Here is a 13760-nt window from a genome sequence, read left to right on the forward strand (position 1 = left end):
AAGCCCAGCTCTTCGAGGAGGATGGGAGTGTGTCAGACTGCATGAGGCTAATACACGGTGAGGGGTTGGAGTGTCGGTCGCCATCGGATACGGATAGAGTGTGGTGATGCGAGAGGGACCTTTCGCTGCTTTCAGTGGTGGCGGAGGCGCTGGTACTTGCCGTTGTTGTTGTTGGGTATACGTGAAGGCTATCCCTGTTACTCCGGGCTTGGGGGAGTTCGGGACTTAACGCGAGGAATGATGTGTTGGCGGCGGCAGCTTTGGATTTGTTGGTGGAGGGTGAGTGGTCTCTTGAGGAAGAGGGGGATTTTCGGGGTGGGTTGGTAATGGTGTTTGAGGTCCTGGGGGTGGATGTATCTGTGATAGAGAAGCTGGGCGGAATATTCCCGTGCTGACGTCTGATAGCTTCGAGGAATTGTTCTTCTTGTCTGGTTACGGCTATGAAGCGACTACGACGGTTTGTGGGCGGGGGGGATTGGTGGGTGCTACCCTCCCGAGTCCGGGGGCGGGGTTGTGGATGGGGGAGTTGGAAATCGAAAGTTGAGGTGTTCGTGGTTGTAGTGGCTGGTGCAGAGGAAGGAGGTGCAGCTGGTTCTTCTGGTTCAGATATTGTGGGTATCCCATTCGACGGACGATAGTTTGGGGATCTCAGGATAGACGAGTTTGAGCGATTCCGGGAAAGTGATTGTGGGTATGGCTCCGTCGCCTCTGAGGCTCGGGGAGATCGAAAGTTAGCGCTTCGGATTCTAGACACGACTGGGCCACCCCTAGCCGCAGCAACAGCTTTCGCTGTCGCGGTGCAGATCTCTGAACCCTCTTCGTCAAATGTGGCAATGCTATCACGTATTATAAATCCTCGCCGGGCGGGTGTGTTCCCCCCCAATTCCCCCTCTTCGGATTCATCCTCTGAGGAAGAGAGACAGAGAACGCTAGCCTCGTTGAGGTCTGATCTATTTAGAGCAGTCTTACTGCTCTTCCTGGACAGCCCTTCAGAGGCCGAAGCCGATTCTATTATGACAGCCGGGCTGGCCCTACTTCCAAACTCCCAGTCATGGGGAGAGGAGTAGAAGTTGCTGGTTTCGAAACTGAAGAAAGGGCTGAGATTATTGTGGGATTCAGGCGTATATTTCTTTACTGGGTTAGGGGTGGAGGAGAGTATTAGTGTTCGGCTCGAGGCTCTTGAAACTCCGCTCAGCGCATTTGAATTCACGCTAGCCCGATTACTGCTCCCGCGGGAATAGATGGACTCCCGAGGGGCAGGCTGCCTTGTCGCAGGGAGGGTTTGGGTGGCGTATTGGATGGACTTCCTCCCGCCCCCGTTATCGGGTTCTTCATTGTCATCATCGTCGTCACCGCTACTAACTTGTCCCTCTGGCCCATCGAACCACTCAACAGCTTTCTTTCGTGGCCCGGGGCGCTTCCTTTGGAATGGGAATTCGTAAGACTGAGATTGCAATTCACTTTGTCGTTGTTTCTGAAGTTGTTTCAGTTGCAGCTGATCGCGTTGTTCCTGCAGTCTCTGCTCTTCTTTCTGGCGTTTGTAAGACTGCTCCTCTTCCTCCCGCCGTTGTTTCTCACGCTTCTGGCGTTGGAAATAGTGTTCCTTTTCCTGCTGAACCTGCCGCTGAGGCTGTTCTTCTTCCAGCCTTTTCTTGTCCCGTTTCTGGCGTTGGAAAAATGACTCTTTCTCCTGTGGTACCTGTTGTTGCTTCTGCCGCAGTTTCAAATGCTGCTTCCCGTAAAGGCTCTGATCATACAGTTGCGATGGGGATTGAGGTGATATTGAAGAACGATGTTGAAGTTCCTGCTGCTGCTGTTTCTGTTCAAATAGTTTGCGAAGGGCTGCCAGCTCCCTGATACTTGGCGTCTTGGTCAATTTATTCCCAGTATTGTGTAAACTGCCAAGTTTCCACTGTTGCCCACCGAACGAGGTGTCTGACAGCAATGAAATAGGTGAAGGAGACATTGTTAAACGATGTGGAGACAATAACGGCATTCTCGGAATAGCAGCAGGATCGCTGGGTTTGGGGAAAAGGTGTGATAGATCGATCATAGGTGGGCGATGTTTGACTTTTGACGCCGTCTTTTGGGCTTGTGAGTATGGTTCAGAAGGCTCAAGGTCGGCCGGCAAAATGGAATCGGCCAGCCAGTTGGCTAGAGAGCTATTGTTTCTAAATGTGAGATCCCTGGAGGAGTACGATGCCGGTATCTGATTCTGCAACTGGTTGTGCGTCTGTGTCTGAGATTGGGATTGCGCATGTGCCTCTACATGCGCCAGCTGTGAAACGGTTGATGGAAAGGTCAAAGGATCGTGAGATGAGCATAGGGCCGACGGTGACTCGGGCACACGCAGGGTGGGGTTTGCCTCTGCATGAAAGGACGGAAGCAACTCGTGATACTTGTTTTGATACCGGTCACCCAAAAGCGGCGAAGAGGCCCTTTGACGCAATTGCTTTTGGGAATTGATAGCAGCTGGCTCTGTGGCTCGAGGGCTCAAGTTTCCGCTCAGTGCTCCACCTCCTCTTCCTTCTCCACCACCACCTCCTTCTACTCTTCCTTCAATTCCTCCTTCTCTGTTGGCGGACGATAAATGCAATTCAAACTGCCTTGATGTCCGGACAGTCTTTCCGAATTTTCGCCTAAGTTCGTTGTCGACAATGATATTGTTGTTCACCGTATACCTCGGGGCACCCTGGGAATGCTCTGCGAGGATACTATTGAGGCCATAGAGAGGGGATCTGTCGGATTTGCGGGTAATCGATTCGTTTGACGAGGACAGACTGGATAACCGTTGAGGCACTGGCAGTCCACGCGATTGGTGTTGGGACATATCCCCTCGTCTTGATTCCTTTCTTTGCTTTTTCCAGCTAGTAACTAACGTTAAGCGAATAGTAGCCGAGACTATCCCGTTTGCTTTCGTTGGTAAACGAATGGGGAAAAAAGCAAAAAAAAAAAAAAAAAAAAAAAAAAAAAAAAAAAAAAAAACCCAGATGAGCAACGTGTGATGATCAAGAGTCCAGTAACTAGTCGACTGAATCCATTCGAGTGTCCTTTGTTTCTTTTTCCTTTCCCTTTTCTTTTTCTTCTCCGCCTTCGTCTCCGATTTTGACCGCTATTTGAGTGTTATTTTTGACGATATCATCATATCTGAGGCGGTTCAATGAACTGACAGGGCGGTATGGATTAAAAAAAAAAAAAAATCAAAAAATCAAAACAAAGCGTAAAACAAAGATAACGCACGTAGCTGTCGTAGAAATAAATGGAGTAGAAAGAATTAAATCCCCACGGTAATGCGTTATTATTATTTTAATTGGGTTTTGTGCTCCCTACTTCGGGAGCAATCTCCAGGAACTGTCCACGAGTGCCGATCCGACGAACCAGGGTCAGAACTTGGGGGGGGGAAACAAAAAGAAAGCAGTCAGGAGGATACACGGATCGCAGAAAACGTGGCAGCAGGTGCCAGCGGACCGCGAGTGATCCTGGATGCCCCAGTTAGCAGAAAGCAACGAAAGCAGCGAGATATGCTCCGTGGAGAGAAGGGGTTGGGACAACCCGGAAAGCATGCAGAACAAAGACAAAGAGTGTGAGAAAGAGTAGAGTTGCATGACTCCTGAAGATTCAAGGCAGGGTCAAGGTCGACTAAAAATGCCCACTAACAGCGGAAGAAAAACGCCCGCAATTACTGGAATATAACCGGGGCTACTCCATAACTACAGTGTTTCGAAAGGGGTAACAAAAAAAAGGCTGAATCTGCACCTTTATTAGCACCCGGGGCATCTACGCCTCTGGCGGTGGTGAGATGCTGTCAGACAAGCTTGCTGATCGACTTGACGCTGGCTGAAACCAGCGTGGATCTGAGGAGTTGTAGAATCCCCAAGAATCGGCGAAGAGCAAGCACTTCTCCGCAGAACCGAGTAAAATTGGGGGGATAATCACGGCTAAGAGCCTGTGCTAATTAGTGGCTGGCTCCTTTGAAGTTGCTGCTCCTCAAGCGCAAGACATCGCATCGTAATAATCCATCCTTTATTGACTTAGTTATTCCTTGCTAACGTTAACTAGTTCTATCGTAACTAGTCATGCCATCAACGGATGACTTACAGGGCAGATCAGGGGGAAACAAAAACTGTCAACTGGTTTAACTGATGCTCCTCCAGGGCTGCAAGGCTCAACCATTTCCTGTATGGAAATCTCCGTGGGAAAATAATATCCCCCATTGAAACAACTCTTCTCTGAGATCCTCTCTGGAACAGTGGAAACCTGGAGGCCACAAATCATATGTCGTAATTGCAAGGTCAATTACAGTCTCACTTGATATTTGAACAGGTGGAAAGTGAGAGAATTTGAACATATTGAGAAAGAAAAACGATGCTGTGCGTCCATCCTATAAAGACTGCCAAAGCCGTTCAATAAAGAATATTTATTCCTTGAAAGACTTAGTTAATTTAGCTGGGAAGTTGATAAACTATCCAGATTTGCCTCCCACTTCCTTTCTCCGTTGATTTTCCGCTTCTTCCAATAGTTATTCCGTGAAATCTATCTTTCGATATGCCATAACTATCTCTTCTTGCGAGTTACCTGCGACAAACTACCCACCATCGCTGCAGAACGCTGATAACTAGTCACAGTATTATATTAACCTGCTGCAGACTATCCATGGATCCTTGCTACCACCACACTCGCAAGGGAGTAAGAAAAAGCAAAACAGAGCAAAACTAAGCAGAAGGCCTGCGACCCCACCCTTCTCTATCTGCATCAACTCAATAAAAATTCAAAAACTCCGCTCTTCCCGTCCATCCAACGATCCACCAACATGGTTACTCAGGTTAGGACACAGAGAGTCAAGTCCTTCTTACGCACAGGCTCAGCACAGGAAAAATTATGAAGTTCTTGACCCTCCTCTCCTCGCCACTCCCTTCCAGATTCCCAGACAGTGGAAGCTTAGCCAAGTTAACAAGTGAGCAAACCATTCCCCGGTTGTCCTTCTTGACCATCCGGGGTTCCCCCATGCATTTCATCTTATCATACCTGTTCTGGGCTTGACTGTTTTGAGGCTAAGGGGGGTTCATCCGCTCAAAGGTTTCAGGGTCCAGCTTTTGAGATGAAACCTCTCCGCAAGCGTATACATGAATTCAGAGGGCGTGTGTCCGTGTATGTCGTCGTAGGTTGTTCGATCTGGAATCGCATAACCGATTGCCTGTGGCCAGCTTGAAGTTAAAGGTGCGGTGGTTGTGAATTAGTTTCAAAATCCCACTTCCACGGCGCGAGAGAACGGAGTTGATTGATTAATTTGCGGAGTACCTCTGGCCCACTTCCCTGCAAGCTCACCCCGCTTCACTTGCCCAGTTCCTGTCCCATAAGATGAGGAACTATAGTACTCGCATTCCTGTCTGACAACTGCATGAGAGCTACAAATCCAGGGATGGCACGCCTTTGACTGCGAGTTGCTGCTTATGGATACATATAGTTTGGTTACGTGGTTGCAGGGTGTATCGGGGCGTTCCAGAGTTATCTAAAGTTCTTATCCCGGGCATGCAATGCCGTGTTACCTGTTTCAATAGGTTTGAACTTTGTCTAGAACAACCCTCCACAGCTGTTGCTGGGTATCACGTAGCTAACTAAAGAATGAACGTGAGAGCGAGAATGAACATCAAACAGTGTCACATGTAAACATAGCCCAGGAATGTCTTCAATAATAACAATATCATTTCTTCATTGCCATTGCATTGCCTTGCATTACTCCTAGGTTCACACCTCTCACCCACCACCTAGGTTAAATCACATCCATAACGCCGCCAGAGAGAAGTCAGGCGCCTCCGTTTATGAATGTAAACATTGCCCATATATATTTCACAGATGAAGAAAACAAACTTTAAAAAACCGAGGCGATATGGCAAGAAATGACAAATCAGAAACGGAGAAAACAAACCACATCAAAGCAAGAGGACATAAGCTTGAGATCGCTCGATCAGTCGCGAGAGGAAGATGAGGGCTTTATGAACCTGGGGAGGGAGTTGATATGGGTAAGGCACAAAAACATAACCCGTACGTGGAACATGGGAACAAATAACTATTTATACAGGAGAAAAAGAAGGGGGGGAAAGGGGGGGGAAATTTCAGTTATCATCAAGATCAACTATCCACCACAACTTACCGGCCATTAGCAAAGCAACATCCCCCAGAAATACCTTTGCAGAAACACAGCAGATGAAACCTCCGTCAAAACCAATAATTTTTTCTTTCAAACACTCTCACTCCCACCCCCATCCTCGCCCTCACTCTCCTCCTCATTCCAAATCTCACTGGTAGGCTCAAAGATGCTAATCGGACTCTCAATCTTACTCAACTTCATCCTCTTCCGACGGCTCCCTTTCTCCGAATCAGGCATGCTATTCCCGTCGACATAATCATCGTCCCCATCGCTGCCCACCAACTTCTTCCTACGGGTGCCAGAGCCAAAGCCAGAGGCGGGGCGAGCGTCAGGAGTAACCATCCCACTGGAGTCCAGAAGACCCCTCCTCCGATTGCGGTTCTGCGGCGGGGTTTCCGTCTGAGCCCGAGTCCGATGACTACGCAAAGGGTCAAATTCCTCCCTCATCGAGTGCAAGTTCGCGTGAAGCGCATTAAACGCATTTCGAATCTCGAGAACTTCTGGGGCTGGCGGTGTGGTTCTAGCCAGGGTTGTGTATCTACGAATCTTGCTCCCGCGGATACGTTCTTCATAACCCGGACTGCATTCACGGTTAGTTGTGCTCCGTCCGTCATACCGTGATAAGAAGCCCTCTCTGCAGCTAGGAACGTGTTGTTGCATTTTTACCTTTGAATTGGCATCTCCTCGATTGAAATCTCGTCACTCGAAATATCCGATGAGCACCCACCAGGTTTATTTACAGGGTCCCACTTATTAGGTGGAAAGGTGTACTAAAAACAAAAAAGTTGAATATTAGCCATTGCCAGCTTCCTTTCTCTTCCCAACATACAGAAAGAAAACACACATAGTGAGAAATTTTCGCAAGAGGGTTAAAGATTTCCGTGCGAAGTCTCTCCTTTATGTCCGGCGCCTTAGAAATCGTGAATTTCGGGAGTCCTTTCTCCAGGAACCCCCTCGATTTGGAGCCGGGCGTCGCCAGCAGGAAACCCTGCTTCCTTAACAAATCCGTTGTCTGGATGATCGTCTGGCCATTGCAGTCTAAAAAATGACATCCTTAGAAGTGACCTTCCATGTGTAGGAAAGGGGATACATATAGAATACATACTTAGCATCTGAGCGAAATCTCTCACTCTATTCGGATAGCCCTTCTCAATGATGACACTCAGAGCGCGACGGAGTAAGACCAGTGTCCGCATCTCTTGTTCGAGAGCTTTTTCCTGCGGTTCCAGGAGGCAGGTGTAGCACGCATGGGTTTCCGGGATGGCTGGATCTTGCCCGTGCATAAATCCGTAGCAGACGAAATGCTGTCGATTCTCACAGAACGCGCATTCCAGCTGATAAAGCAGTTAGTTTCGTGATAAATAGCTTCTGCCACTTTAAATATTAACATACCATCTTGCGGGAGGCTGCGCTTGATCCACACTCGCAACGGACCGTGCCAGGTTTGTTGGGAAGAGCAGATTCCTTGTCCAGCACGTAATGGTTTCCAGCTACAATCGAACCTGTCTGGTTCCGAGCTCGTAGCTGCGCGAGCTTTACTTGAGAAAGTTGCGCTTTTGGAGCTTTGAGGGAGTCGGGGTTCCTCTGCGTCGGAACGAGATCGCCGTCAGGGGTCGACGTAGCCAGCTAGACGAAATTGAAGTTAGTTAAATTCACACGTAAACCTTGATATATCTAGCTTTCCATACTGGAATCATATTTTGCAAACCCTTCTTGACAGCAATATCTTGAAGAGCCTGAGTAGAGAGCTGGCTGCTTCCTGTACACAGTCGACAATTAGCTTATGTATGCAATGAAAAATAGTCACATGGGCATAGTATCCCAACGAACCTTGAATCGATCGTCCAAGACTCTGGATGGACTCCGATACGTCGCTAATGCCCACATCATCCGCACGACGAAATCTGTCCCCATACTCGATATCTGTCGGGATTTCCGGAATGTAATACGAACTCGGCCCGTTCGTCCCAGACCATTTCAGAGAGGTGACCTTCAACCCAACGCTATTATATCAAAAATTAGCTGCCATTTACTTAATAAAAACTGATCAAACTATATATATACCTGTGAATTCCGGTCTCCATAGCACCACACGACTGAGTTTCCCTAGACCACAACTCATTCTGTGCGAAGAATAAATCGTTATGTTCAGCCGACTTGAATCCAGGAGGATTGTATCCTGCTGGAGAGCCTTCATTGTAGAAGAGATGTATCTCCATATAGCGCTGACCTGGAAAGTGGTATCAGCAATTTTTTGCATAACGCCTGATGATGATATGAATCCACATAGTTTCCATACTGGGAAGAATTGGCAAAAACGAGCTCAACGTAATCAAACGGCGAACGATCATCTCCAGACCATGTCTTGCCGTCTTGGTAGTTTCCATGTCCGCTGTACAGCCAGTTGAGTCGAGAGAGATGCTTGCAAGCCGCTTGCCAACATTCTTGCATCCGTCTGCGTACTTGAAAGTGAACGTGTAGCTCTCAAGAACGTTCGATGATTTGGTCTTGTCCACGAAAATGGTCATCTGCACCGCCTCGAGGTAGTTTCTCTCAAGGGCATCGAAAATCCCACGTTCCTTACAAGAGTTAGTGAATAACGCATAGACGCTGCAAATTGAAAAGGGCAAATAATTGGAAAATCTTGACATACAAGAAAATCAAGCAACCTGTCCGCCTTGGCACTTTTCCCGCGCACGACTATCTTTAAAGGCTGTGCACGCCTATCCTGGGTCGTCCTGTTGAAAATCGATTCACCTGGCCCCAGCTTCCCTGCAATGAAGTCCGCATACGACAGCTGTGAATCCGGTTTGGATAGCTTCAGGAGATCGCGTTCCTCGAAACAGCTTATCGGTAAAAAGTCCCTGATGATATCACTGAGTGGTTAGTAGCGAATATTCTACAGACAAACGCGCGAAACGCGTCGGGTGAGTTTCGTGACTCCTACCTAAGATAAAACAGAGTGCCCAACTAGAGATAAAGGGGTAGAGAAGGGAAAATGTCAGTTTAATAACCCCCCTCTATTTGTCATTTGTCCAGGTGTAAACTAACGGAGGCATGGAGCATAATCTGAACCAGAGCCAGGCTTTGATCTTGTCGCATTTCTTGAGCTTGTTGCTGCTTTTCATTCTGGCCAGGGATTTGCACGACAGATGTAGTCATGCCAGGGTCCCCAGATGCCATTTCGGTGCCAGTGGTCTTCTGGGCGGACCCAGTGAAGATAACTCGGGCCATAGCTTGATAGACTTTGATGAATTTAGGTGTATAACATACAGGTGAGCTAAATGTATGGGAAACTAGAGATGTTGAAGAAAGGGGGGAAGTCTGTGATCGGAACAGGCACTCCCGACAAGTTTCAGTGTTTAGTGAAAGGAGAGTGATGAATGAGAGAGTGAAATATCCCAGGGCTCCAGCAAACTCTGGGATCGGCAAAGGAATGCTGATGAAGGTTGATCCCAAAAGAGGGTTAAAATTATAAAGGGGGATGAAGAGGATGAGAGGACGTTGGTCAAAGGGAATTAGTGAGCTACAAGTAGCTAAGCAACAATTTATGTTGAACATAGAGAATAAACAAGACGATATGAGAAACACATAGCAACGTCAATATCAACATAAAGCCATCTACAATGACAGGTGCCATGAAATATATGGCAAAAATATCAAAAATGTAGCTGAAAGACATTCACTCTGAGGCTGTTGAATGACATTTTTCTTGTTTCAAATAAAGTCTTCTTTGGTGTATGTGTATGCTTATTTTCTATCCGGGACTTTCCAACCCTGAGACATGGAATTTAGAAACCTAAGGAAAGGGGGAAACAAAATGGAAGAAAGACGAAATCATTCTTAGGTTTGATGCTACATCAATCCATTTTCAGTTTAACCGGGATATAAACATATATGATCATTAGATCAAATGGATCGTTGGTTCCCAAAGGCAAATAGACGGTCACTCGCTCCCAGCAGAACACCTGCAACGATGCTGTATTCTCTAAGCAGAGAACGCCGTCCTGAGGTATCTTGAAAGATATCTAGTTGAAGAAAGGATGATATTTGGTGCATTGCTTTAAACGCCTCAGCAGTGATCCATATCTCCGTGGCAGTGTAAGGAGTATAAAATCTTAACAGAGAGATACATCCCGGAATAGTAAAACAGCCCTGCATGTTATAACCAGAGCACATGGTGCGCGGGTATATCCCGTATCACAGGCTGGTAGAGCAGGTAAGGGTATTTGGGGCTTGCTCCAGAAAAATAGAAAATAAAATAAGAGAATTAAAAATTGCCCACAGAACCGCCAGGCCCCTTGTTGATATCAATGGAAATATTCGTAGGACGCAAATGTGCATCAATAAGTATCTCCTAATATCATATATGGAGGAACGATACTCGACACCATATGGGCACATGTATATAAGAGGGCGATATGCCAACACACCCCACATGCGTCGTACACCAACCAACAACGTCTAGGCTGTGGCAAATAGCCAGTCAGCAATGAACAGAGACAATCCATGATAGGATGTGAAGAAGAAGGCAGGGGTTCTCTGTAATTGCTCGATTGGAGTGTCGAAGGGTGACCAGCCTGCAGCCTGCAGCACCCGCAAGGGCTTGTAGCGTTGGTTGGAAAATTTTTGAAATAATTTGAAGCCGATGGCGAAAAGCTAGAGGCTACCTTTTGAACAGTAACTTGCAGGAAAAGATATTAAATATTGACGGTTTGAAATGGGACGGATGTACAGACAGGAAGCTGTTGTGGTTGGTTGTGGTCCAAAATTTTAGGGATCGAAGAGAGGGAATGCCAAGTCTTCTTCACCTGCAAGATTTGCCCAGATGAATGACGACAACGTCTACATTTCATGTCCACCGTACCAGTAACTGGGTAACGGCCTATGACAAGCGGTGGGGCAGATATTAGGTACTCTCAAAACGTGGATCGCAAAACTTACACAGTGGCTCTAGAAGGTGTGATGTAACTAATAGCCTGCCTGCCCTTGTAGCTGAAGTTATTGACACTATCCATTCTTTTATTCCTGCAAAATCCCACTCCCTTTGCCGCGAGGGGCCAATAACCCGTCTAATCTCCACCCCTTGAGATGATAAGGGCGCCCCAGCTCGATCCAGTTGGTAATCAAGGCTAGTCTTTCAGACGCAGTGGATTTTAAAAGCAGCTGTCATCACAATGCCTGTCGTTTTCATGGCGCAGAAAGCAACCACCCAAGACGATGACCACCACAGTCAAAATCGTAACGAGACCACAAAACAAACAATTAATTGACATGATAGCCTCTGTTAAGAAGGGTTGGGGGGGGGGGGGAACTGGGGGGGGGGTATTGTCATGCAAGCAAGTCCCGGTTTCGACATCCGTGTCGGCAGCCGGGGACAAACGCATATATGGCCTGCAGATGGCTCACTTCCAATAAGGGGGTGGGTGTAGGTTGATATTTGCCAAACACTCCCAAATCCGCTTGTTGCTGAAAACTCGCTGTGGCTTACCCTTTCCTGGCCTGACGGAAACAACGGTCATCGATGAGGAGCTGGTGAAGGGATTGAAGTTGTTAACAATGGGGCGAACAACATATGTTGAACGGAATCATAACGCCAGCGAATTTTAACTGCATTCCCGCTCTTGTGCTTGTGGGTGAAAATTTGGAAAGGTTGAGAGAGAATCGAGGCCCCGGTTTGGGCGCTTCAGGTGGAAAAGTCAAGGATTTTATAAAGAGGCAGGCCTCGTCCGCTGCGGGGAAAAGAAGATTTCGTCATGAGATGCACAACACCGATTCGTAGCTTGCTTTCCAAGACTTCCCTGGGTGACAAGGAGCTCTGTAACGGGCGGTGGAGCGGGCTGAGAGGGACATACTACGAACGAGGCCGCTGCATATTTTGGTGCTTTAGGGGGGGAAGTTGTTCTCCAAACCTCTGCTCGAGTAGCCCAGCAGAGCATGAGCAGCTAGGCTAACGGCCTCGATATCGAAATCGATTTGATTGCCCCTTTTCCACGTGCGGGATATGACAACACGCGAGTGCCTGGGTTTCAATTACCTGTCCCAAGGACTATTTCCCGAGATTGGAGTGGAGTCAACTTCCTGGGTGTGGCCCCACACCTGGGACCCAGTGACGGCGTAGGCGCGAATAGGATCAGAGAATTTTCTAACCTCTTCATCACCTTGGGGGATTGTGAAGAATCAAGGGGGGAACTAAAGGCCGGGTTAGCGGACAGGATGGGGGAAGTCAACGGTATATATCCCTAGGCATTCATGTACACTTGTCCGGCGGGCACAGGATAGATGGTGGTGGTGTGATTTTTTGTAGGGGTGACAGTTTGAGAGTTAGGTGCTGCAGGCCCTAAATCTTAACTGACGCCTGAAGATTTAGTGAAAACTAGTCTTGAAAGTGAGGCGTTCCCGACCTATGATGGAGTGACGTAGATCTACCCCCACCCCCTGGGATATTTGATTTTGAAGCATAGATGCGTTTAAAAAACATATAAAATAATAAATAAAATAATAAAATAAAATAAAATAAAATAAAGAAAGAAAGAAAGAAAGAAAGAAAGAAAGAGCAAGAGATTGTGGAATATATTAATTTATATTAATTTATATATCATTTGAAAAGAAGTAGTAAGAAAAGGATAAACCGTCGAGTATGCACCGTACACCGTAAATATAACTGTGTTTACTGGATGTTCTGCAGGTTGTCCCAAGATTGTTTGTTGGTCAGTCTTGCAGGCGACAGGCGACAGGATCATCATCATCACCATTATCATCATCATCACCATTATCATTATCATCATCATCATCATTATCATCATCATCATCATCATCATCATCGGGTCCCAAAGGCTCCCAACCTCAGCCCGCCGTCTGAGACGTTGCCCCGAGACAAGTCGCTCCTCCAGCTCAGGCTCACTCGCTCACGAGCCACACTGGATGGGACCAAAACTCTGCCCCTCGTCCCCCCCATTCTGGCTCCTTCTTTCCCTTCCCCTGCGTGGTCAGCCTTCTTCCCCCCCTTTCCGATTTTCTGCTGCTCGTACCTTCCTACTCTATGCCACTGTTGTTGTTCTTCTTCTTTTTCTTCTTCTCCTGTTCTTAATCTCAACTTCATCTTCATCTCATCTTCATCTCATCTGCTCACACTCCAACCACCCTCAATATCCCTCCACTTCACTAGTCTTCCCGCTCCCCTTCTCTCAACTTTTTGGTTGATTCCAAGCTTTTCCCCCTCTCAACCCCAAGAAAGTAAACACCGAAAAATTAAAAATCTTAGCGGGGTGAACGAAATATCTCCCCTTCCACAACCCACTTCTTCCCAACCACCACCACCACCATCATCATCATCATCATATCTGGTCTTCCACTCCCGCGACTACCTCACTTTTGTCCCTCGTCTACTTGTCACTTGTCCCTCGTCACTCCTTTTCTTTTTAGCCTTTTCCCGTCTACAGCTACCGGCCTCATCTCCCTCACTATTCTATTACGTGTCGAAGCTCTCGTTCGCCTCGTTGAACTGGTAGTTGCCCTTCAACTCGACACGACCTCCGCTCTCCCTATCATGACTTGATCGGAAAACAACTGGCCCAGCCACGACTCGGGAGAGATCTTCTTCTATTATGCT

At 47.4% G+C, this 13760-nt stretch overlaps 2 protein-coding genes across 2 annotated transcripts in view; both read right to left on the reverse strand.

Annotated features, from left to right (window-relative positions):
- PADG_04842 (uncharacterized protein) overlaps positions 1-2830 on the reverse strand; it is a gene marked incomplete at both ends in the record, with an annotated part of 3745 nt that extends 915 nt beyond the window's left edge. The window contains one exon of the mRNA XM_010761856.1: positions 57-2830. Within this exon, the coding sequence (XP_010760158.1) occupies positions 57-2830 (2774 nt within the window). The remainder of the gene's footprint in view (positions 1-56) is intronic.
- Positions 2831-6238: 3408 nt separating this feature from the next.
- Positions 6239-9382, reverse strand: PADG_04843 (uncharacterized protein; the record flags this gene model as incomplete). Its single annotated transcript, XM_010761857.1, has 12 exons — positions 6239-6728; positions 6815-6918; positions 6993-7186; positions 7254-7482; positions 7541-7774; positions 7837-7907; positions 7979-8151; positions 8213-8378; positions 8448-8727; positions 8802-9012; positions 9096-9118; positions 9200-9382. 12 exons carry the CDS (start codon positions 9380-9382, stop codon positions 6239-6241), a joined length of 2358 nt encoding a protein of 785 aa, XP_010760159.1.
- Positions 9383-13760: the final 4378 nt, after the last annotated feature.

Source organism: Paracoccidioides brasiliensis, assembly GCF_000150735.1.
Source record: "Paracoccidioides brasiliensis Pb18 unplaced genomic scaffold supercont2.5, whole genome shotgun sequence".
NCBI lineage: Eukaryota > Fungi > Ascomycota > Eurotiomycetes > Onygenales > Ajellomycetaceae > Paracoccidioides > Paracoccidioides brasiliensis.